The sequence below is a fragment of the Girardinichthys multiradiatus genome, chromosome 24 (assembly GCF_021462225.1).
Source record: "Girardinichthys multiradiatus isolate DD_20200921_A chromosome 24, DD_fGirMul_XY1, whole genome shotgun sequence".
Classification (NCBI taxonomy): domain Eukaryota; kingdom Metazoa; phylum Chordata; class Actinopteri; order Cyprinodontiformes; family Goodeidae; genus Girardinichthys; species Girardinichthys multiradiatus.
In genome coordinates this window covers 2436652-2462415 of record NC_061816.1, presented here as the reverse complement: position 1 = coordinate 2462415, position 25764 = coordinate 2436652, and the positions used below count along the sequence as shown (strand labels likewise).

At 42.4% G+C, this 25764-nt stretch overlaps 3 protein-coding genes across 8 annotated transcripts in view; 1 reads left to right on the top strand and 2 right to left on the bottom strand.

Moving 5' to 3' along the window:
• Window positions 1-25764, top strand: part of LOC124861426 (gastrula zinc finger protein XlCGF57.1-like) — a 1067819-nt gene that overhangs the window by 374007 nt on the left and 668048 nt on the right. The window lies entirely within an intron of this gene.
• Window positions 1-25764, bottom strand: part of LOC124861417 (gastrula zinc finger protein XlCGF57.1-like) — a 364644-nt gene that overhangs the window by 97964 nt on the left and 240916 nt on the right. The gene's annotated exons all lie outside the window — the stretch shown is intronic.
• LOC124861448 (zinc finger protein 25-like) overlaps window positions 8121-25764 on the bottom strand; it is a 47302-nt gene continuing 29658 nt past the window's right edge. Inside the window, exon 4 of the mRNA XM_047355237.1 lies at window positions 8121-13022. Coding sequence (XP_047211193.1) covers window positions 11494-13022 — 1529 coding nt within the window. The 3' untranslated portion in view covers window positions 8121-11493. The remainder of the gene's footprint in view (window positions 13023-25764) is intronic.

Here is a 25764-nt window from a genome sequence, read left to right as displayed (position 1 = left end):
CCTTTAAGCATTTCAGAGACGTCTTCTGCTCTGTTAACTGAGCATAGAATAAGCTCGATACCTATCCCTCCCTTATCACCAACCTACATTTCAAGCATCACTTCCAGATTTTTCTATCAATATCACAAATCCTTCTTCGCGAAAGCTGCATCCTCCCTCACTCAATCAGGAGTCTGCCTAGACTGGTTTATTCTCGCCAATGAAATTTTGTCATGATGCAAGCCACCTCCTGATTCCTGTGGCTCAGTCGGCCATCAGAGCACTCTTTGTTCTTCTCATCCTTTCTTCCAGCATTTCTGTGCCGGCCAAACTCCTTACGAACTGAAAATGGTATCTCTTCCTTTTACAGCGACGTCGTTCTCTCGACTGACTCGTTTCAGTTGGTTTTTTATCTTCTGTACCAGCTCTGTTAAAAAAGATGGTCTCTCAAACAGATGGTTCTCAATCCTTTCGTTGTCAGAGCTTTGCATGTGAACACATCATTATAGCTAAAAAATATACAGAACGTACAGTGCCTTGCGAAAGTACTCGGCCCCTTTGAACATTTCAACCTTTTGCCACATTTCAGGCTTCAAACATAAAGATATAAAATTTTAATTTTTGTGAAGAATCAACAACAAGTGGGACACAATCGTGAAGTGGAATGAAATTTATTGGATGTGTAAAACTTTTTTAACAAATATAAAACTGAAAAGTGGATCGTGCAATATTATTTGGCCCCCTTGCGTTAATACTTTGTAGCGCCACCCTTTGCTGCAATTACAGCTGCAAGTCTCTTGGGGTTTGTCTCTATCAGTTTTGCACATCGAGAGACTGAAATTCTTGCCCATTCTTCCTTGCAAAACAGCTGGAGCTCAGTGAGGTTGGATGGAGAGCGTTCGTGAACAGCAGTCTTCAGCTCTTTCCACAGATTCTCGATTGGATTCAGGTCTGGACTTTGACTTGGGCATTCCAACACCTGGATACGTTTATTTGTGAACCATTCCATTGTAGATTTGGCTTTATGTTTTGGATCATTGTCTTGTTGGAAGATAAATCTCCGTCCCAGTCTCAGGTCTCTTGCAGACTCCAACAGGTTTTCTTCCAGAATGGTCCTGTATTTGGCCCCATCCATCTTCCCATCAATTTTGACCATCTTCTCTCTCCCTGCTGATGAAAAGCAGGCTCAAACCATGATGCTGCCACCACCATGTTTGACAGTGGGGATGGTGTGTTCAGGGTGATGAGCTGTGTTGCTTTTACGCCAAACATATTGTTTTGCATTGTGGCCAAACAGTTTGATTTTGGTTTCATCTGACCAGAGCACCTTCTTCCACATGTTTGGTGTGTCTCCCAGGTGGCTTGTAGCAAACTTTAAACAAGACTTTTTATGGATATCTTTGAGAAATGGCTTTCTTCTTGCCACTCTTCCATAAAGGCCAGATTTGTGCAGTGTACGACTGATTATTGTCCTATGGACAGACTCTCCCACCTGAGCTGTAGATCTCTGCAGTTCATCCAGAGTGATCATGTCCAGAGTGATCATGGGCCTCTTGGCTGCATCTCTGATCAGTCTTCTCCTTGTTCCAGATGAAAGTTTAGAGGGACGGCCTGGTCTTGGTAGATTTGCAGTGGTCTGATACTCCTTCCATTTCAATATGATTGCTTGCACAGAGCTCCTTGGGATGTTTAAAGCTTGGGAAATCTTTTTGTATCCAAATCCAGCTTTAAACTTCTCCACAACAGTATCTCGGACCTGCCTGGTGTGTTCCTTGGTCTTCATGATGCTCTCTGCGCTTTGAACAGAACCTGAGACTATCACAGAGCAGGTGCATTCATACGGAGACTTGATTACACACAGGTGGATTCTATTTATCATCATCAGTCATTTGGGACAACATTGGATCATTCAGAGATCCTCACTGAACTTCTGGAGTGAGTTTGCTGCACTGAAAGTAAAGGGGCCGAATAATATTCCACGCCCCACTTTTCAGTTTTTTATTTGTTAAAAAAGTTTGACACATTCAATAAATTTCATTCCACTTCACGATTGTGTCCCACTTGTTGTTGATTCTTCACAAAAAATTAGAATTTTAAATCTTTATGTTTGAAGTCTGAAATGTGGCAAAAGGCTGAAAAGTTCAAGGGGGCCGAATACTTTTGCAAGGCACTGTAAATGCCTTCAGTAACTAACAATATGCTGCTTAACCTTTTTGCTGTAGCTCGTACCTCCATCGTATCCTGGCTGGCCGTATCTCATAAGTTCATAATTTCTGCCCGTCGTGTTCCAGGTTAATATAATTCAGTGGCTGATGCTCTGTCTCGTTCAAAATTTTCAGGTCTCCCACCGTCTCTTTCCATCAGCTTACTTTTACCATACTCCGATTATTCCTTTCTCTCCTTCCTCTTTTGCAATCTGCCAAACACTGCTGTATCTCAGGTCTAGCTCCTTCTACTTTCAAACCTTATTCCTTCGCCTGGCAAACCTTTGAAGCATTTTACCTTGTTAATAACATGTCAACGTACCTGGTTTACATTCAGTCCTAGCTTTCATTACTCATTGTTTTGAACACAATTGTTTCAAGCTCCCCTACAGCCGCCGCCTTTTAGCAGGCATCAATTTTTATCGAAAGATCATATTTCTGAGATCACTCTGAGCCTTTTCACTCATTACGCATTAACTTCTCCTCAAAGGTATCTCAAAAACATTGCAGTCCGCAGCCTGACTCCTGGAGATCTATTACACTTCCCCTTTGTAAAAATCTTCTTATGACCCTTAGCTACGTCCGTTTTTCACCTTATTTCAAATCTCTTCTGTCAGTGCCTCCCTCCTCGCCTTCCACGGCTTTCTTAGACTATGCGAATTTACTTCTCCTTCTAAATCATTTGATCCGTCTAGAGATTTAGCCTTTTCAGACCTCAAGTTCTATCCATACCATTTAAAATTTTACCTCAAACAAACCAAAACTAAAGGTCCATGTTTCATTTCCATTGCTCACCTTGATAGCCGTTTTGTTCTTTCCAAGCCATATTCACTTTTGCTCTCAAAACGTCACAAAATCAGCACGCCCCTTCCTCACTCCAGAAGGAGTTCCCATGATCGCCTCCTGGTCCCTCAAATTTCTTGGGCAAACTTTGTTCAATGCAATCTTCCCCCTAGTCAGTTCTCAGGTCACTAATTCAAAATCAGGGCACCCATTTCAGCAGCTACCCAAGGAGTTTCCACAGCTTCCCTACAACAACTTGGCTGCTGGTCGACTTCAGCATTCTCTTCATATGTCCACTCAAACGTCCATTCTGTGCTCTCTGCTCAATGATCTATCAGCTCTTAGGTAAGAGCTTTAGCATTAACTGGTGGTGGTTGGCCTTTTCAGTTTAAACGTATCCTTGCTATGTGAGATCGTTTTATCAAACCTCAATCTCTCCCCTCATTCTCTTCTATGTCCTCATCCTCCAACATCCGTCACCTGACGATATCACATCCCTCTCTACACCTTGTCAGGCTCAATAATTTTCTTTGCTATCTTTCAGGCTCAGAAAATCCCTTCTCGACGCCCGCCAGTCAGACCAACTTCATTCATTTTAACTCCCATACTCTTTTTATTTTAGCCTCGGTTCCGACCTTGGCCATTTTTGGAGGTAAGACATCTCCAATTCTAATCCTAGATGTCCATTCAAGTTCATGTCATTATTGGCATCCATGTATTCCACCGGGATCCGAGCACCAAAGATATAAACTTTATCTATAAACTCCTCTCCCTGGTCTTCACTTCATGCTTCTTCTTATCAAGTACCGTCACGTCATCCTCATTTATCTTCATCATTTTTCTTCTCATAGGTTCAATTTCACCCATAGACTGCTGGAGATAGGCACCAGCTCCCCCGCGACCCACTATAGAATAAGCGGTAGAAAATGACTGACTGACTGAGGTTCAATTCTCCTCTCTTATTCCCTCACTGCCCTCTCCTTCACTCTCCTTGCCTTCTCTGCTTAACTCTTCATCATCCCCATTGCCTTTGCGGCAATGCATGCATTTCTTGATGCCATCGCGGGAGGAAACATTTTTCTCATTGCCTTCGCAGCAATGCTTCTGTTTCTCAATGCCTCAGCCCAGCCTAATCCTAAAACGGCCTTTCTAGCTCACATCATCCTCAGACTACACTTCTTGCTCCAGCGTCCGAGTGCCAAATAGATAATTCTCATTAATAAACCTGCCAATCATTATGTCGTTTCTCCCTTTTTGAGTCTTTCCAGGTTGAAATGAATCTTGATCACAGATCTCCTTTTGGCTTTTGTCAATAATTTGTGTCCTGTTTTTTACTGTTAAAAGAAAAGTATAGCTTTTTAGAGTATAGCTTTCGGTAAAATTCCTCAATGAAGGTAGAGATTTGTTGAGCATTTTCAGATATTAAATTATTGATTTTGAGTGTTGAGATGTTGAGTGTTTGACTCAATCTGAATTAGATCGATTAGATCTGAATTAGATCGATTAGATCTAATTCAGATTGTAACTCAGTTCTGTATAAGTATATGGTTGAGTTTTTGACTTCTTTTTTCCAAATTATGAATGTATTTCGTGTTGCTTTTGCCACGTTACAACCATTTACGTCAAGAGCGAACATAAGCATCCTGTTTAAAATTCTGATCGATTAGATCTAATTCAGTTTGTAACTCAGTTCTTCTCCAAATTTAAGTTTTTTTGTTTTAAGGAAGTCTGAACCCATTCGCAGATTTCCAGATCAGATCCTCAGTTGATCTTGAGATGAATCTAATCATCACAGGCTGATTCTTGTTGCTTTCTTTCTTCCCGATTCAGTGGCTCATATAAACGTAGAAGTATGAATCTTGTGTAACATCTGGAACTATAGCCTTGCAAATTTCCATCACTCGCTGTTTAACCTCCTCACCTTCCTGTTCAGACAGCCCAAATAGACGAAGGTTCCATGTTCTGTTGTAATGCTCCATCTCGTTCACCTTGTCTTCTAAAAACAGAACGGCCTTCTAGTGATCATCACTGGAATCCTTAATGGCTGTAACATCTTTTTTCATATCTTGGACTTCCTTAAATAAGAATTCTGAAGTATCCTTGAGATCCTCAATGCTGTCAGCATTTCTTTTTTTTATCATTGCAGCGAGGATTTTAGCACTTTATTTTTTCGGCTACAAGTTGCACAATATTATCCTGTAGCTCTGAGAGTGTCGACTTTATTTTCCCTTTTTTCATGACAGGCGTGCGTGGAGCCGGGTCAGGGAGCGGAGAGCAGTCCGCAGCAGAATAAGCATATGTATGCATCTCATTTGCTTTTACAATGTCCATACAGTTTTTAGATAACTCTTCTTTTTTTTAAATAAATGGCAGAGATTTGCTTGTCTTTTTACCTTGTTCTCTTGGTCTTTTGTCAGCCATTGAGCGTTGCATTTGTATATTAACTTCCTTCTTATGCTAACATCAGCAGGTTTACTCTTGGATCTCTGTCAAATTTCCGCACATCAGCGACCAAAAGTCCAGTTGGGACAGTCTTTATAACATCAGGGTGTCTTGTGTCATTAGAGCCTGAATGAACTGGTTTACATTAATCAGAATTTCTATTTAAGGCATGAAAATCATTTTAAACGACAACAGAGACATTTCTCTGACTTTCTTGGTCGCCATCTTGCCCAGCCTCTGTTGCCCCGACTCCGAATTCCGACTTTCACAGGCTATTCAGTGGAAATTTCCTAATCGGAGGTTGGAAATTAAGACCTCCGAGTACAAATACCATATTTAGACATTTTTCTGCGTTATGTCAATTTTTGTCTTTTGAAATCTTTATTGATTCCGGCTGTTAAAACATGATAAACAACGTACTCGCAGTATCACACATTTAAAAAAAAAAATCTCTACTTTGCTTGTATTCCTCATTATTTAAAACAAGATTATTCAATCGTCAAAACATAGTTAAGGAACAATATATTTACACCTGTTCCAGTTTGTTGGTTTATACCTCGTTACTACAGTGACGTCATACATGGACACTGCCCTGACTGTTAACACTGAAAGCACTGAGAATATTCATAGCTTTTCTATATACACTCTATGTTTCAACATTTTGTTGTCACACATTCCTGTTCATTTTTTATTGTTTTCAATCATATTTTGACATCTTTAAGAACCTGCCTGCTGACGGTGGTCAGAGGGCTTGGTGGCGCCTGTGTATGGCAGCCTCACATCTGTCAGCTAAATTGTAGCTCACCTTTGTCAGTGTGTGAATGTGTGTATGACTGATTGTAGTGTAAAGCGCTTTAGGGTCTCTGGGGACTTAATAAAGCACTATACAAGTGCAGGCCATTTACCATTTGTCTCTAGGGGGAAGTTAAATAGTTTCAGCAGCAGGACAGATTAGAGGAAAACCTAAAGTTGTTGTTCATATTTGTTACATATGTACAGCAGAGTAGATACACAACCAACACAATTTTGGATAATTTTGTCTATCAACAAAGTCCTTTTCTTTCAAACTTTAGGGCCATGTAACAACAGATGGTGGAGGAACAACAACTTGAACTGTAATGAAACAAAATCAACAGCTTGTTGCGCTGCCACATTAGAGTACTAGTGAGGTCCATGAAGGAGTGAAACCACTAACCCCAAACTTGTATCCAAGGGGGGCTCCAGTACACAGCAGGGGACGCCTCTTTTGGAATAATGTCCCCCAGTTGACTAACAGGCTGTCGGTAAGGCTGTATTTCCCAGTATTCTTTTGGTATCCAAGTCTGCTGAAATCATAATCCTTGATGGTACTGTACCAGTGATCCATAGCCTCCACGCCTGAAATGTGACGCATAAAAATGTTACAACATACTGTTGGAGAGCCTAAACTGCCTTAAATCTGATAGAGAACCTGTGGAGGTAGCTAAAGATAAGGGTGATGGCAAGGAGTCCTTCCTAAGATAGAAGCTCACTGAGATGACTCTGAGAGTCTGTGAATATGTGTCCAGATTCCTAGTAGACTGGAAACTGCGGATTATAAAGCAAGTAGAACTGACACTGAAGCATCATGGAGAGTGGCACTAGAAGACATCATGTTCAAAGTAGACCAGAAAACAGCTTGTCAATAAGAAAGTCGACCTTATGCTACAGCACCATAGACAGTGTTCCAGGCACAAGTAAGGTTCACAGCAGACTAGAAACTGCTGATTGATAAGCAAGTCAAATTGATGCAGAACTGTGATTAGATGCTCAATTAACTGGAAATTGCTGATTAATAATAAAGGTGTGACCGGGAGAAAACAGGATTAGGGTCAATGGAAGGTAAGGCAAGTTTATTTGAATACGAAATTTCAGCAACAAGAGAATTCAGAGTGCTTTACATGATAAAAAATAAGTACATTGCAACACAACAATGGGATCTGTAGGTATGTGATGATGGACCTTGGAGGCATGGAGAAGCACCTGGTAGACAACCATGCATAGACACACTCACACACACTTATACCTAAACACTGTTTTAGAGTGTTGCCACATTCAATTCAGTTTATTTATAAAGCACCATTTCACAAAGAATTTCTTCTCAAAGAACTTTCCACACACACACACATATATATATATATATGCAACTGTTCCTGATCCTTTTGTCCTCTTCAGAATCAGAATCAGCTTTATTGCCAAGTTCGTACATACAAACAAGGAATTTGCCTCCGGTACACTTTGCTCTTTTGTTCTTCCTGTCCGCTTTGCACCTACTGCACAGCATGCTGTCATGGTCAGGTTATTCAGTTTAGATTTTACATATATAATTCACAACAAATGCCATCTAGGGCAGTTTAGAAGATAAACTAATCCAATTCATATCCATGAGTATGAATTGGACCCGAAAAAGGACTGGACAGAAAATCTAGCCTTCTGACCCTCACTGCAGGAGCCATTCTAATGCTGTTACCTAATGTGCCTCACTGGGTGTCACGTTTTGTGTTTGTAATGATTGTATATAATGGTTGACACACTTGATTAGGGTCAGGTGTTGTTGGTTGGAGAAACCAAACAGTTTGTGATTGCTGCACTGTGATTTATATTGGATGCTGTTGGCTTTGAAGATCAACTGTAGAACAGCACATGCAGCCAATGGTGAGCAATAACTGCTTAAGCTGACAAGATAAGCACCGGTGAAGTTACTGGACTTTTTATTCAAAAACACTTGAACTGCAGGACCATGGACAGTGGCAAAAGCAGGATCACACAATAGACTGAAAGGTTTCTGGGATGGTATTCACAAAGATTCCTAAGACTAAAAGTTGCTTCTTGTGGTGTCATGTTAAGAAAAATCTTTCTTTTCATTCGATTTTATCTTTGGAAACATTTGGAAAAAATAGGAAAAAGTCAAAAAAGAAACATACATAGATACAAACTCTAGACAAGATAAAGCACAATAATCCAAACAGTCAAGACAAAAGAAAATGAGGTGAATCAGTTTTTGATGTATTGTTCATGATGATGTCAACAGCCTCAGCCTAAATGGTCATCTCCAACGCTCCCCGTCTGTGGAGAAGTTATCTGGTGTTCTGCTATCTCCTCTCTAGCTTCTGAACGCAGCAGGTATCAGAGCTGCTCACATTCCAGGCTGGTGCTGAAAGCAGAGGGAACGACGCAATGATCTGCTGGGAATATCTCTTTGGAAATTTGACCTTGGTCTTATAGGTCCTTTTAGAACCAAGACATTAACACAAAGATACTGCAGTAAAACTAAACTAAATCATATAGGAGTCAGGAAAGATAAAAACAATTCCATTTAAATTAAGATTAATTTGCCAAGAAAAACATAACACAACCATGATTTAAGTAAAAATAGGACCAAAAAGTCGAAAAATAATGTAGCGCATATTTTCAGCTACTAATCAACATAAAGTCAATGGCAGGTACGACTTCATGACAGAGCTTTGTCATCAATGATACAGGTAGAGTAAAAGTAAGATGTTGGCGGTCCACGTTGGGACCAGTTTCTAGAGAGACACAGAGAGCTGTACCACACAGGTAAAATCAAATTAAGGATCACTATACAACAAATAAAAACATTTACAATGATATCATGACATAAAACCCCGATAAACCAGAATGGTTTTTAACTAGTTTCCAAAAATATCATTAGAGTTAGTAAAACACAGTCTCAAACTATCACCAAGCTTTGGATCCACTGGCTGGTTGTTCCTCTTAGCTTTTAGCCTGGGATGAGGACCAACCAACAGATTCTGAGCAGCAGTTTGGTTACAATATCACACAGACAATCTGGAGCCTGGCCATTTAAAGCTCTGAAGGGGAGCAAAAATTATTTAAAACTAACCCTAATACCTGCTGGGAGCCAGTGTGAAGAACATAAAACCAGTGGGATATGACTTCATTAGCATGTTTGTTTCTGCAGACACCAAAACAGAACCATCGATGCTGAGCGGTAACTCCTCCCACTGCAGCAGAGGTCTTCTTCAGCAGGTGAATGTGGGAGTGAAGTCTTCCTACCATGAAATCAAAGGTTGCCGCATCTGCCATTTGTGACTTTTATAAACTTAATACAAACTCCATGTAGAGGTGCAACTTTAACAGTTTTGTAAGGTTTGTCAAAGTGGAGTTCAGTGTTTTGTTGCTTCTGAGACAAAAGAAGAGAAAAGACAGCTCCTGGTTGGATTAGAACCCGATAAAATATTACGCTGAATGAAGCATTATTCCTTGTTTTGTCACAGATGGCTGTAAACCAATATACAAATTATTACAGTTAAAGTTAACAGAAAATTTGAATGTTTCTTTTAAACTGATATGACTGCATGGCAAACAAAAAAGATTTTGTGCAATAATATGTTTAAGTTATTTAATAAAAGAAACATTCAGTCTATCAAGTATTGTCCTGTGATAACCAGCTGAATATGGCAGTGATGTTAGAAAAATAGATGAAAGAGTGATTCGAGTACTGGCATTACTGAACAACAAACTCTGCACACATATGGAATAAATTCGCAAAAACGTCTCCTCAAAATTTAAGAATTTATCAACAAAAACAATTAAACTCCAAGTTAAAATATTTCAATTAACAAAATACTAGACTAGAACCATTAAACTAAAACTACCAAGCAACATGAAGGAATACAGAAACTAATGAAACTATATACACATAAAAGATAAAAGGGGACCAATACAATTGATGCAATGATGTCACAGTTCAGTGTTGATATTAATGGTTAAGAACCAAGATTTATTTTGAGGAATCTGGAAATGAGGTCAAATTAGTTTTAAAAGTAATTAAGGACAACAATTGGTATATGTTCAAACAACCAGTCACAATGCAAATCCTGGTTCACGCGGCAGGATTTTATCCCTATTTTCACCCCGATCTTCCGACATGCCCGCTCATCGTGTTAGCTATTAAGATAATCTTATGAGATAATCTTGCTGTGTGTGGTGGGTTAAGAGTGATCTAGTCTGCTTGGAAGGACGTCAGGACTGCTCCGATTCAAATCAGAGACATTCAACATGTTGGATCGTCTTTCCCAGACTTCCTACTCTGTGGGGTATTCCCTGAGGACATACGAGCACTCAGCCTGCTGAATGTGACGTGTAGCCAATCAGAAAGCGAGGTGAGAGAAACACGGAAAGGAATTACTCTGAACTCACGTTTGATCTCAAGAGGGTTTGTGAAATTTCCAATATGAAACCTGAATATTTGTAAGTGAAATCTGTTCGTGTGTTGTGTGTTGTGCTTGCTGTGAAAACCGAACCCGTTATCCCTCCATTTTTTTAATCGTCATTTATGGGGACAATTTGAAAATCCTGCCGTGTGAACCAGGCAATAAATATCATTATAATAATATATTATTATACCACATCTGGGTAACCGAATCCTAACACAAAGAAAATACATTATCCAACAGTCGTATAAGTTTAACCCATAGGTTAATATTTGTATTAATAGTATTTATTGTTGTATACAAGCTCTGACGGCACGTTATCTAACAAGTAAGGAGTGAATGAAACAAGCTCTGTTGCAAACAAAGCTGTCTACTGTGTAGTATTAGCAGAGGTATTAGCATGTTAGCTGCTAGCAGAGACAGCCTTTAGCAGGTTTTAAGCAAAATTCGAACAAATGTTTAGCAGGTTAGTTCAAGGAGATTAAAGAAAAACAAAGATAAAATGGAACAAAATCCCATTACTGAATCACCAGTGTTTAAAGCATATCATTCAAATAAAGTCTGTCAAAATCTAAACACCATAAAATTAACAATATTTAGGTTGTTTTATCCTGAACTAATTTTCTTTGCCCAGACACCACCTCTTATGTGGACCATTCTGATGAGCAGAAGCGAAGAAAGGTCTAAGTCCACGTTTCATCCCAAGCTGGGGCACAACAATGTGAGAGAGATGAGCAGCCAGAGGAGACAATATATCAAACAATAATATATACAATCTAAATTGGATCCATAACAAACATAGATTTCTAGAATGAAACTGATCTCTATGATGATGTGTGGGTTTAAATTTGACTTTTTGTATAATCTTATTACACAAGCATCTCAACCAAAGGGCTTCGCCCGCCTGTGTGGCTTCTCATGTGTACGTCTAAATTGGACTTCCAGGCAAATGTTTTTCCACAAACATCACAACCAAAGGGTTTGTCTCCTGTGTGGATTCTCATGTGTTCGACTAAATTTGACTTCCTGGCAAATGTTTTTCCACAAACATCACAACCAAAGGGTTTGTCGCCTGTGTGGATTCTCACGTGTTTTTTTAAAACTGACTTCCAGGCAAATCTTTTTCCACAAACATCACAACTAAAGGGTTTGTCTCCTGTGTGGATTCTCATGTGAATGTTTAAATCTGACTTCCAGGCAAATCTTTTTCCACATGCATCACAACTAAAGGGATTCTCTCCTGTGTGGATTCTCACATGGGTTCTTAAAACTGACTTGTAGGCAAATCTTTTTCCACAAACATCACAACCAAAGGGTTTGACTTCTGTGTGGATATTCATGTGTCTGTTCAAAAGTGACTTTTGTTTAAATCTCTTTCCACATGCATCACAACCAAAGGGTTTGACTTCTGTGTGGATTCTTTTGTGTATGTTTAAATGTGACTTTTGTTTAAATCTCTTTCCACATGAATCACAACCAAAGGGTTTGTCTCCTGTGTGGATTCTCACGTGGCTCCTTAAAACTGACTTGTAGGCAAACCTTTTTCCACAAACATCACAACCAAAGGGTTTGTCTCCTGTGTGGGTTTTTATGTGCTGGTTCAAAGTTGATTTTTGGCAAAGGCTTTTCTGAGAAGCATCACAATTAAAGGGTTTGTCTCCTGTGTGGACTGTCGTGTGTCTTTTTAAATCATGTTTCCTGTTAAAACGTTTACCACACTCACCACAGTTAAAATTTTTACAACTCGTCTGGACTTTAGTCAGTGAATCCATTATTTTCTTCTCTCTGAAACACGTCTCACTACCAGAACAATCTGAAGACGTTAATCTTGGATGACATGTCATGTGACTCTGAAGAGAGCGTCTATTAGCAAATTTTCCTCCACATTCAGAGCAGCTCAAAGATTTGTTGACAGTGTTTCTGCCTGATCCTGGAGTCCTGCTCTCCTTCCAATCATCCTCACTGTCTTCAGTTTCAGAGTCTGACAAATTTTTAAGCTCAGATTGATGGTGGTTCACATCATTCTCTTCAGTTTCTGAATAGTTGGAAGAGCCTCCATCAGTATTTAGATCTGGGTTCCTGTTGGATTCTGGTGTCCCACAGTCCTCTACTTTAATTTCTGCTTTTATTTGGTCAGCTGAGATGCTGCTTGGAAGATCTCTGTCTTCTGTTTGATGTTGATGAAGCTGAGAGAACAGAGGTTTTTCTTCATCCTCTTCACTCTTCATATTAACAACAGTTAATGGAAACCTGGTATAATCAGTCTCCTTCTCCACATTCAGTTGTTCTCCATCTTGGCTGGCCCAGATTGTTTCATTTTCCTCCTTTATGTGGAGGAGCTCCAGCTCCTGCTGGTCCATATCAGGACTCTGTTCTTCAGGAGCCTCTTCTTTAACATCTGCAAACATCATTGAAACAATGATAAACAATGTTACAAAGATGATAAAGATTATAGATTAGAAGTAGAGAAAAAAATCTGATAAATATTATCAGTGAACAATACAGTAGGTAAAATGAGAGATGCCACAATGGTGTGATAACCTCGGGTGTAAATATTAAAGTTTCACTCTGTCATGGTATAGTTATTACATTGCTGATAAAAAATACAGTATATCTATAATTTTGTACATAATAATTTATAAGGATTTTCAATTATTTTTACCTTAGTAAATACAATATACAGCAAATCTAAGATGAACCGCAGAAGAGAAACTTTGCTGCTGGATAGTTTAAAAAACAGCTCGTCTCAACTGTCCGGTTTGGATTGGGATCTTGACACAGTTGTGCATCTGTATGTAACGGGTTGTGTTGGTGTGATCGTATAGGTTATGAAAGCAGACAGCTCAGTCAAATGGTTTCTGGGTGTTTATTTCTGTAGAAGAGATTAAACTCATGAGGACTAAAATAACAAGGCACGTGACGTTGCCCGGTAAGGCTGAAACGGGGCCCCACCCTGGAGCCAGGCCTGGGGTCGGGACCCGTCAGAGACCTCCTGGTGGCTGGGTTGCTCCTCGCGGGATCCGGCCGGGCCAAGCCCGAAGGAGAGACATGAAGCCATCCCCCAGTGGGCTCATGACCTGCAGGGGGAACCGTGAGGGACTGGTGCAAAGAGGATTGGGCAGCGGACGAAGGTGGAGACCTCGGCGTTCCGATCCCCGGATGCTTAGGCTGGCTGTGGGGACGTGGAATGTCACCTCACTGGGGGGGGGGGGGGGGAGCCTGAGCTTGTGCGGGAGGTAGAGAGATATCGACTAGAAATAGACGGGCTCACCTCCACACACAGCGTGGGCTCTGGAATCCATCTCCTGCGACAAGTACGAGTACAAGATTAAAACTTATTAATTCACTTCTGGTCACCTTTCCCATGCACTCCCATGCTGAAGTCACCAAGGTGGTTAAAAAGCTCTACGGTGGCAGGGCTTTGGGGGTGGATGAGATCTGCCCTGAGTACCTCAAGTCTCTGGAGTTTGTTCGGCTGTCATGGTTGACACGTCTCTTCAACATTGCGAGGCGGTCGGGGACAGTGCCTCTGGACTGGCAGACTGGGGTGGTGGTCCCCCTTCATAAGAAGGGTGACCGGAGAGTGTGTTCCAACTACAGGGGGATCACACTTCTCAGTCTCCCTGGTAAGGCCTATGCCAGGGTATTGGAGAGGAGAGTCCGGCCGATAGTCGAACCTCGGCTTCAGGAGGAGCAGTGTGGTTTTCGTCCCGGCCATGGAACACTGGACCAGCTCTATACCCTCTACAGGGTACTCGAGGGTTCATGGGAGTTCGCCCAACTGGTCCACATGTGTTATGTGGACCTGGAGAAAGCATTCGACTGTGTCCCTCGTGGTGCCCTGTGGGGGATGCTCCAGGAGTATGAAATCGGGGGCCCTTTATTAGGGGCAATCCGGTCTCTGTACAAGCAGGGCAGGAGTTTGGTCTGCATTGCTAGCACTAAGTCGGACCTGTTCCCGGTGCATGTTGGACTCCGGCAGGGCTGCCCTTTGTCACCGGTCCTGTTTATAACTTTTATGGATAGCATTTCCAGGCGCAGCCAAGGGCCGGAGGGTATCTGGTTTGGGGACCAGTGGATTTTGTCTCTTCTTTTTGCAGATGACGTGGTCCTGCTGGCCCCCTGTAGCCAAGACTTGTTCACGAGTGAGTGAAGAATGGAGCGGGAGATCGACAGATGGATCGGTGCAGGTGCCGCAGTAATGGGGGCACTGTGCTGGACCGTTGTGGTGAAGAGAGCTGAGCCACAAAGCGAAGCTCTTGATTTACCGGTCAGTCTACGTTCCTACCCTCACCTATGGCCATGAACTTTGGGTCATGACCGAAAGAACGAGATCCTGGATACAAGCGGCTGAAATGAGCTTTCTCCGTAGGGTGGCCGGGCACTCCCTTAGAGATAGGGTGAGGAGCTCGGCCATCCGGGAGGAGCTCGGAGTAGAGCCGCTCCTCCTCCACATCGAGAGGAGCCAGTTGAGGTGGCTCGGGCATCTATACCGGATGCCTCCTGGACGCCTTCCTCGGGAGGTGTTCCAGGCACGTCCCACCGGGAGGAGACCCAGGGATTGGCCCAGGACACGCTGGAGGGACAATGTCTCTCGGCTGGCCTGGGAACGCCTTGGGCTCCCCCCGGAGGAGCTGGAGGAGGTGTCTGGGGAGAGGGACGTCAGTCGTCTCTGCTGAGTCTGCTGCCCCGGCGACCCGGTCCCGGATAAAGCGGAAGACGATGAGTACGAGTACGAGATTAAAACTTATTAATTCACTTCTGGTCACTTTCCCATGCACTCTGCTCCCTCAGCAGTGCAGAACAACACTTTGCAATTTATATATGTTTTCTTTTTAAAGTAAATTAACAAACATTTTTTCTCATAAAAATTAAAGTAAACAAGGAACAAGAGGAGGAAAACGCCATCTAGTGGCCACATTAACACATAACAGTGAGGTAGAGGAGAGCAAATGAACAAAAATAAAATGTATAACTTAAAATAAAACAAATACCCGTAGAAGAGATTAAAACTTATTAATTCACTTCTGGTCACCTTTCTCATGCACTCTGCTCCTAAGCATGCAAACAAGAGCAGTATTTACACAAGCTGTGCTACATGAGGACACACTGGATAGCGAACAGCGGCAAACACATCGCACCAAAAATATGACAACAAAAACGCTGTAAAACTCATAAAAATGGTTCGAATGGTTCAAAACTGCTTCACAACAAAGGAATAAATAATAGTAAATAACCTGCTAGAGACTTCGGCATACATGGCTATTTTCACACAGAAAACACCACTTTATCATAACAGCAAATATTCCCACGGCCCTCAGCAGTGCAGAACAACACTGTGAGGGAGGGGAAAGGAGGGGGAAGCTATGAGGGCCGGAGGCACAAACAAGGCAGAGTGCAGAAAGACAAATCTCATAGGAAAAATCAATAAAACAATGGGAAATAAAAATGCTCAATGAGATAAAATTCACAAAAACTTGTTATAACATAAATTAAAAATAATTATTAATAGAGTGTATTTTTAACTGTGTTACACTCACCCCACTGAATTTTATCGAACATGAGCACCAACCACACCGTGTACACTATAGGAAACAGCACAAATTCACAGATTACCAGGGGTCAATATTAAAAATATAGACAATGAATGTATCCCATAAGGATGAAGTGGTATGAAGGCAGCGCTTATCCCTCAATCCAGCAACTGTCTACAGGGTGCCTTGTACACCCCACAAGACCCCAGCACAAAGTGTAGCGCAGGCCCATTACACAGTATAAACGAAAACATCACATTACAACCGAACAAAAGTTTTAGACCCAAATAGAGTAACGGCTATCTGGTAAAGACATTAATCAGTGAAAGCCTAGAACATAGATTTGCAAACAGCTTTAACATCAAACTTGTTCTGAACAACAGCCTGCTTGGACATAGTGTGTATGAGTCTATTCAAAGGTTTGACTAGGCCACCAAATCTAGACCTGACTTGTGTCTGTGCGTCACAGTGCATAGTCGAGGTCTGGTCAGACTCAAGCTCAATAAGTCAGCAACATCTCCAACGGATGAACTTGGAAAAGATAGCTGTGTTATCCACTCAATGGTTCTGCTCTCAGAGTCCACTGGCTCCAGATCAGTCAAAGGACTCCGCTCTCCTTCCAGAATATCAGGAAGAATTTCAACGCTGCCACAGACTAAGCTCCCACTAGCTTCACAAATGGTCTTGTTGTTGCTCTCATACAAGATTTCTCCATCCCCTCCAATGTCATCTCTTTCAGGGGCTGACACTGAAGAGGCCGAATAAGACATTACACATGTAGGATCCACAGGTAGGAAACTGACCAGCATGAGCAGGTTGCTGTGAACCACCTTCTCCTGTCCAGAGACAGTGCCACAGATCCTGTATGTATGTGTTCCTGGGTTAATATCCACCAATGTGTAGATAGTCGATTCCCAACGATCAGCTGGCTTCTTCTTACCTTTCTACTTCCTGTTGGCCAAGAGTACTCTAACACCGACAACAATGCTAGTACCCTTAGCTTTCCTGTTGTACAACTGAGCATGCCTTTTTTGCTCTTTTGAAACATGGTCCTGAGCAATCTTGATCACTTCCGTCAGATCATTGATAAGAGATACGACATAGTTTTCATAACTCCCCACAGCAGAGTCTTGATGGACAGCATGAAAGAGAACGTCAACAGGAAGGCGAGGGACCCAACAAAACATGAGGTAAAAGGGGGGATAATCCGTTGTCTCATGGACTGCACAGTTATACATAAAGGCCAATGTCTGCAACTGCCACGGCCAGTCAGCTTTCTCTCCAGGGGACAATGCACGGATCATGCCACCAGAAGTTCGATTGAACCGCTCTACACTCCCATTTCCCATCGGATGATAGGGGATTATGTGTGATTTTCTAACATCTGAGGCCCAGAGGAGCTCACTTCTCAGCTGACTTTCAAAGTTGGCTCTTTGGTCGCTATGAATCCTTTCAGGGAAGCCAAAAACACAGAATTATCAGTCCCAGAGAACCCTCGCCACCGCTCTGCTGTCTGGTCTTTACATGGAAATGCTTGAGCCATTCTAGTAAATGGTCAGTAATCACTAAGACATCAAAAGATTTGTTTCTGGAGTCTTCGGCTGACCAAAAATCGATGCATAGAAGCTCAAGAAGCCTGGTTGATGTTATGGTTTCCAATGGAGCCCTACCCGCAGGCTCAATGGTCTTACTAACAATGCATCGTTGACAATGTCGAACATAGTCTCTGACATCCCTGTCAAGGTTCAGCCAGAAAAACATCTGCCTCATCAAGCTGAGACTCCTGAACTGAGCTTGATGACCTGTTCTGTAATGAACACCATGAAGCAGGTCAGTCTTGAGCAAGTCAGGTACAATGTACTAGAATCTCTTCCCCTTGGTTTTCTGGTCCCTAGAAATCTTGTACAACATCCCATTTCTTACTGTTAGCTTATCCCAGTGTCTTAAATATTTTGTTACAGAAACAGACTCTTTAAACCTCTCTCTTCTCAAGGGCCTACTACATCTCTCCACATAGTACAGAACACAAGAGACAGTTCTGTCTTACAACTGTCTGTCACGGAGTTCACTTTCAGTGTAGACAGGCAAGGTGTCCTGGCAATATGGAATGAACTGAGGCAGATGCTGTAAGATTTCAACAGCACGAGATCTTGGACCAGTATCCCACTCAATGTGAGTGTAATACAGCAGACACATCCTCCCTTGTAATATACTGAGGGAGCATTTGTTGTGGGCTGCATGCTGATTGGGTGTTGACACTCCCTGAAGAGGGTTCATTATGACCACTGGATAATTGAAAGGCTTTCTGGACAGAAAGGTTTGACATATCCCTTATCTTAAAAAGAAGACTGGCATAGGGCAGCCTGCGGTCAACACTCTCCTGAATAAATGGCACAAAACTCAGTGCATCGGCCACGTTTTGTTGACCCGGGATGTATTTAATGTCGAAGTCGTAACTTGCCAATTTAGGAACTCAGCGTTGCTCACAGCCGTCTAACTTCGGCTTTGTCAGGATATGAGTTAATAGATTATTATCAGTCCAAACTGTGAATTTGTGGCCTTTCAGCCAGTGGCTGAACTTGTCACAGACAGACCATTTCAAGGCCAGAAATTCCAACCGGTGAGCTGGGTAGTTCTTTTGTGACTGGGACAAAGACTTGCTGGCGAAATCAATGGGTCTGGCTTGTGTCTCGCCCTCCTGAACCTGAGACAGAACAGCACCAATGCCATCCAGAGATGCATCAGTGGACAGCACAAAAGGACGGGTGAAATCCGGGCGAGCCAAGACGACGCATTGTGTCAGCGAGGATTTCAGTTGTTCAAAGGCTTGTTCCTGATTCATTGTCCAGTCAATAGCATGCAACCTTCTGGTTGGCAGGTTATTCTGGTTGACATTGCCTTTCCTTTTTCCACCCTTTAAGAGATCAAACAGCGGCTTGGCGATGGCAGAATACCTGGGCACAAAGTGTTGGTAGTAGTTGACCATTCTCAGAAATGATCTTGTCCACTTCTGAGATGGGTTCACACCATCTGGTTCCATGAGTTGAGTGGCTGTCATATTTGTGATGGTCTCAACCTTACTAGGGTCAGTCGAAACACCATTCTCATCAACGATGTGGCCAAGAAACCAGACAGATCTCCTGAGGAGAAAACAATTCTTGGGGGCCAGTTTCAAATTATGGTTATACAGCCTAGCAAACACCATCTCCAAACGCTGCAAAGCTTTCTCCTCATCAGGTGCAAACACTAACAGGTCATCCAAATAGCACAATAGGATGGGATAGTTCTGGTCTCCAAATATGCTCGCCATCATGCGCATGAAGCTCCCAGGACTGTTGCAGAGACCCTGCGGCAGACGGTTGTATTCATATAAGCCCATAGGGGTGGTAAAGGCTGAATACTTACCGTCGTCCTCGTGGAGTGGCATATTGTAGAACCCAGAGGTCAAATCCATTGTACGGAACAGACTGTTTCCACCCAGTGCTGCCAGACAATCTGCTTGATGAGGAAGGGGATGGGCATCCTTCAGGGTTCTCTTGTTCAGCCAGCGAAAGTCTGTACAGATACTCAATTTTTCTTCCACACGAGCACAAGAGGTGATGCATATTCACTTGTGGATTTTCTGATGATCTCCCGTTCTTCCATCTCACTCAGCACTTGGCGCAGCTTCTGGTATTGGCCAGGGGGCACTCACCTGTATGGAAGCCGGAAAAGGTCTGTTGTCAGAGGGTTATGCGGTGCACAAAGCCCTTTGCTTCCCCACAGTCAAGATGGTGGCAGGAAAATAAACTCACATACTTCAAAACAAGGTTAGCCATTCTTGTCCTGCAGCCCTCAGAAACCTCACAAGACTCGATATCGACATCACCTAGCCCAACCGATCTGAGCCTGTCTTTGGCCAAACTAGTTTCTGTAGTGGGTGACATGGCAGATTGAATACAAATAGCAAGTGGAACCTCTGAGCAATATGCACCAACCATGTCCCCTAGCGCTACAATTGGGTACACATCAGCTAGTTTTGTGTTGTGTCTCAACAACACAGACCTGTCCGACATATTGATAAGCTTTAGTGGGACCCATCTGTCTCCCCACAATGTAGTGACAATATTTGGGCGCTGAGGGGGATGGTGTGAGCTCTGTCATGACTGTGGTGCTGGGAGAAACAGTAGTGTTTTTGGGCAGTTTCCCCCACACAAGATATTCACGCCCAGGCTCAAGGCAGGTAACCAAGTTACACCTTACGGTACCAACCATGTTAGGAAGATCTCCACCTTTCCAGGGATTAAGACCAAATAGCATGGACAGCAAATGCTCAGTTTCTGGATCCCCAGAAGGGCAGGGGGTAGACTTGTTTTCCAGTAAGGCTCCAGCCTCTCTAAGCTTCATTTCAGCTGCCTCACTGATGCTACAGGCCATTGAACTAATGTCCAGCATCCCACCCATCTTAAATGTCCCACTTATGTTCACAAAAGTGTAGAAAAGACTGTCGCTGCTGCCAATTCTGTGAACTTTCTGATAAACAACAACTCCTGAGTCACTACATGAGTCTTTCTCTGATGTGCATACAGTTTCAGTGTCAGACATGTCATCAATTTGGGTTTATGGTGTGACCTGTACAGCCTACCTCCGAATACAGAATCTACTTGTTTCCCTCAAACCGGAGTTGGGAAGAGTTATTTACAGAGCAGTTCTGTTTGGTGTGGCCAGGGGCAAAACAGGCAAATAACAGTCTCTCAGACATGCAGGGCGAAGAATTAGTGTGACTTAATTCATTACAGACTTTGCAACCTGTCTCTCTGGTGCGTCGCTCACGAGGTGCACCGCGAAACCTCCCACCCCGAGTAGGATGAAAAGTGTTGCGCTGCTGCATTCTCTCCATCATCTGCTGAAACATGTGGACCATGCGAGTGAGGAGTCTCTCCTCTGAATGTTGAAGATTTTGTGTCACAACTGGTACGGAGTCTCAGTTTCTATCATCATGGGGGCCACCCTGACAGGAGACAGACGCTGGAGAGGTGCACGAAAGTTGATTTACATGGCATTGCGATTGGGGAAAGGAGGGTGAAGGAAATTAGCGTGTGACAATGCTCAGTGTGACAATGCTCAGTGTGACAATGCTCAGTTGCTGCCAGGCTAGGCAATGCTGGGCTGGGCTGCTCAGGGGAGGTGGTGGTGACATGACTTCTCAGCTGTTGAGCACAAATGGTTCTGCCAGCTGCCCTCAACTCTCTCTGGTAGTCATCAATCCTTATCTGAACATCAAATGACATCCACTCATGAATTGGCTTACACTTTAAAGTGCAGGATAACTCTGGGTCAGGGCAGTGTTTGACGAACATGAGAGCCACATCATCATTCATGCTCTCTGTCTGCTTTCAATGTTTAAGCAGGCCGTCAAGAGCTAGGTCTGCTGCCTTGTTTAGTCTTATCCAATAGTCAACAGGGTTCTCCTTGAGTTTAGGCAGAGTAGCATAGAAGTCAGCAAGAGGGAGACATGAGGGAGCTTCACTGAAGTAATGGAGAAGGACATCAAATGTCAGCTCAGGATTATTTTTAACATCAAGTGAAGGATCACTACACATGGCAATATGCACCACATCTTTGGCTTTGACCATTAAATGACCTCTTCTCCTTGACCACAGGAAGGTATGCCTTGTTTTCTGAGGTACATTTTACTCAAGTCAATCCAGTCTTGAACTGAACATTTGTCAGTGTTGTCACCTCTATAAGTTTGGAGTACTCCATCAGGTTTAACATGGACTGTCACATGAGGTAGGTCATGTCTGTTACTGTCACAGTGTGAATTCTGAGTGACAAAGGTAGGCTGGGGTTCATTGTTCATATTTATGACAGCAGCTGACATTAGTTTATATTCACCAATTTGAGCACCCAACTGCCCAACCATGTCTTTAAGGTGATGAAGGGCATCAAACATCACTGAGGGGTGTGGAAGTTAACACACCGGCTACCATTAACAATCAAATATTTACAGAGCTGTGTACCCAATTAGAGAGAAAAACAAAACTGAATAATTTAAATGGGAGCCAAAAATAGCACAGTGACAATAAAATTCCTTTTATTTGTTTTTTGTAACATGTACACATGGCAGAGTGTAACTAAACACAATCTAACTCAGTAAAACAGGCCACCAAGTCAAATATCTAAATAAATTCTAACTTTTAAATACAGTTTCATTTTTTCCTCCACGACAATCTTGAGGAGTAGCCTTTGGATAGCTTGCAGAGCTATGTGTTTAGATCCAGGGGAGAGCGTAATAAACGACAAACCAGTATGTCCAACTTAGGTAAAACAAGCCAATAAATTCAAGCCAAACATAGAATATGTTTAGATATATGTCATAGATATATGAAAATATGCGTAGACTTGTCATCACCACCTACGTAAGGCAAGTTTAGGCAAGGCAAGTTTATTTCTATAGCACATTTCCAAATGCTGAGGGATAACGTAAGGAAATAAGAAAAAACTAACCAATGGAATGACACAGCTGTCATCACATTCCATCGTGTTCACCAGCTCCAGGGTAAGAAGCCCGATAACAACCAGCCTCTGCCAATTGTAGCGAAATTCAGGCACTGCAAGCTAAAAGAGCAGGTCAGACGTCAGGGCAGAGATCTACAGGTGAAGGATTTCAGGATTAATGACAAGTTTCCAAAGGAAATCCTTGATCGGAAGCAAGTATTATTCCCAATCAGGAATAAATTTATGACCAAAGGCACCAGAGCTACAATGGGTGTAGATAAATATTATTTTAATAGTCAGTTGTTCAGGGACTGGAAAATCACTCCGAGCAACAACAGGTCAGTCTAAAACATGTAATACTGGTTAGATAAGAGTTTAGATAAAATGGCAATTGTAATCTAATGTAAAGCACAGCTCAGCATGTTTACACTGGTGGATGTGGGTTGGGCCTCCTTATTATTGCTCACTTCTTCTTGAAGGTGATCTTAACATTGGTCTAAATGAAGAAATGGACAGTCCGACGACAACAGGGACACATCGCAGTTGGCAATCAATAAATATAGTTAAACAGTACATGAGTGATTATGGACTCTGCGATGTATGGCGATCTCTTCACCCTTACCATAGAAAATATACTTTCTTCTCACATGTCCATCACTCTTACTCTCTTCTGGATTATTTCTTAGTCAGCATCTTGCTGTTGACTGATATTTCAGACACTAAGATACACCCTATAGCTGTCAGCGGTCACGCTCCTGTCTCTTTAACTCTACTAAATAAGCAAAACCCTCAAAGTAAAATCTGGAGAAAAATGGTAAATGGGTTAGGGCTAGTCCCCAGAGACCCCACAAAGCTTTACATTACAATCAGTCATCCACCCATTCATACACACACTCACAGACTGACAGTGATAAGATAGCATTTTAGCCACAGCTGCTCTGGGGCAGACTGACAGAAGTGATGCAGCCATACAGTGTTCCCTCTTCCAGGTCACCGGGGCCCCACTCTGGACCACCACCATCAGGCTAAGGAGGAGTTAACAAAATAGGTTTTGCATATTACGCAATATTGTTGCTAATCAGCCAAACTGATTTTTTTTCAAAACTGACATGATTTAGAATAGCTCAAAGAACATCCAGGAATTGAGATTTAGTCGCTCCACTTAGCAGTTTCAGAGATACTCTAATCACCGAAATGGATTTTACATTATACTGGTCCTTCTCAAAATATTAGCATATTGTGATAAAGTTCATTATTTTCCATAATGTCATGATGAAAATTTAACATTCATATATTTTAGATTCATTGCACACTAACTGAAATATTTCAGGTCTTTTATTGTCTTAATACGGATGATTTTGGCATACAGCTCATGAAAACCCAAAATTCCTATCTCACAAAATTAGCATATCATTAAAAGGGTCTCTAAACGAGCTATGAACCTAATCATCTGAATCAACGAGTTAACTCTAAACACCTGCAAAAGATTCCTGAGGCCTTTAAAACTCCCAGCCTGGTTCATCACTCAAAACCCCAATCATGGGTAAGACTGCCGACCTGACTGCTGTCCAGAAGGCCACTATTGACACCCTCAAGCAAGAGGGTAAGACACTGAAAGAAATTTCTGTACGAATAGGCTGTTCCCAGAGTGCTGTATCAAGGCACCTCAGTGGGAAGTCTGTGGGAAGGAAAAAGTGTGGCAGAAAACGGTGCACAACGAGAAGAGGTGACCAGACCCTGAGGAAGATTGTGGATAAGGGCCGATTCCAGACCTTGGGGGACCTGCGGAAGCAGTTGACTGAGTGCGGAGTAGAAACATCCAGAGCCACCGTGCACAGGTGTGTGCAGGAAATGGTCTACAGGTGCCGCATTCCCCAGACCTGGGTTACAGAGAAGCAGCACTGGACTGTTGCTCAGTGGTCCAAACTACTTTTTTCGGATGAAAGCAAATTCTGCATGTCATTCGGAAATCAAGGTGCCAGAGTCTGGAGGAAGACTGGGGAGAAGGAAATGCCAAAATGCCAGAAGTCCAGTGTCAAGTACCCACAGTCAGTGATGGTCTGGGGTGCCGTGTCAGCTGCTGGTGTTGGTCCACTGTGTTTTATCAAGGGCAGGGTCAATGCAGCTAGCTATCAGGAGATTTTGGAGCACTTCATGCTTCCATCTGCTGAAAAGCTTTATGGAGATGAAGATTTCATTTTTCAGCATGACCTGGCACCTGCTCACAGTGCCAAAACCACTGGTAAATGGTTTACTGACCATGGTATCACTGTGCTCAATTGGCCTGCCAACTCTCCTGACCTGAACCCCATAGAGAATCTGTGGGATATTGTGAAGAGAACGTTGAGAGACTCAAGACCCAACACTCTGGATGAGCTAAAGGCCGCTATCGAAGCATCCTGGGCCTCCATAAGACCTCAGCAGTGCCACAGGCTGATTGCCTCCATGCCACGCCGCATTGAAGCAGTCATTTCTGCAAAAGGATTCCCAACCAAGTATTGAGTGCATAACTGTACATGATTATTTGAAGGTTGACGTTTTTTGTATTAAAAACACTTTTCTTTTATTGGTCGGATTAAATATGCTAATTTTGTGAGATAGGAATTTTGGGTTTTCATGAGCTGTATGCCAAAATCATCCGTATTAAGACAATAAAAGACCTGAAATATTTCAGTTAGTGTGCAATGAATCTAAAATATATGAATGTTAAATTTTCATCATTACATTATGGAAAATAATGAACTTTATCACAATATGCTAATATTTTGAGAAGGACCTGTAGCATTGCCAGCTAGTGGTGAAACCTATGGTTTTTTTTGTATTTTCCTAGGTAGCACAATTCTGATCTGTGATTTCCCCGACAAAATCTTTCAAATTCGCTGAGTTAAAAGGTCAAATGTGAGATAGTATATAAGACATGCCCACTTCTATTATTAAAAGTACATCCTCAGACCAAGGTCTTGAGCATATGTACCAAGTTGTGTGTCAATTCGTCAATCAGTTATGCATGTATAAACGTTTGGTGCCTATAGAGCCCTCTAGCGATATAGTCAGTTAACTTTTCTGCTAGTTTACGATTAGTTTGTTCGCAAACAGCTTAGAAAATTTTCAAACATTTGAGAATTT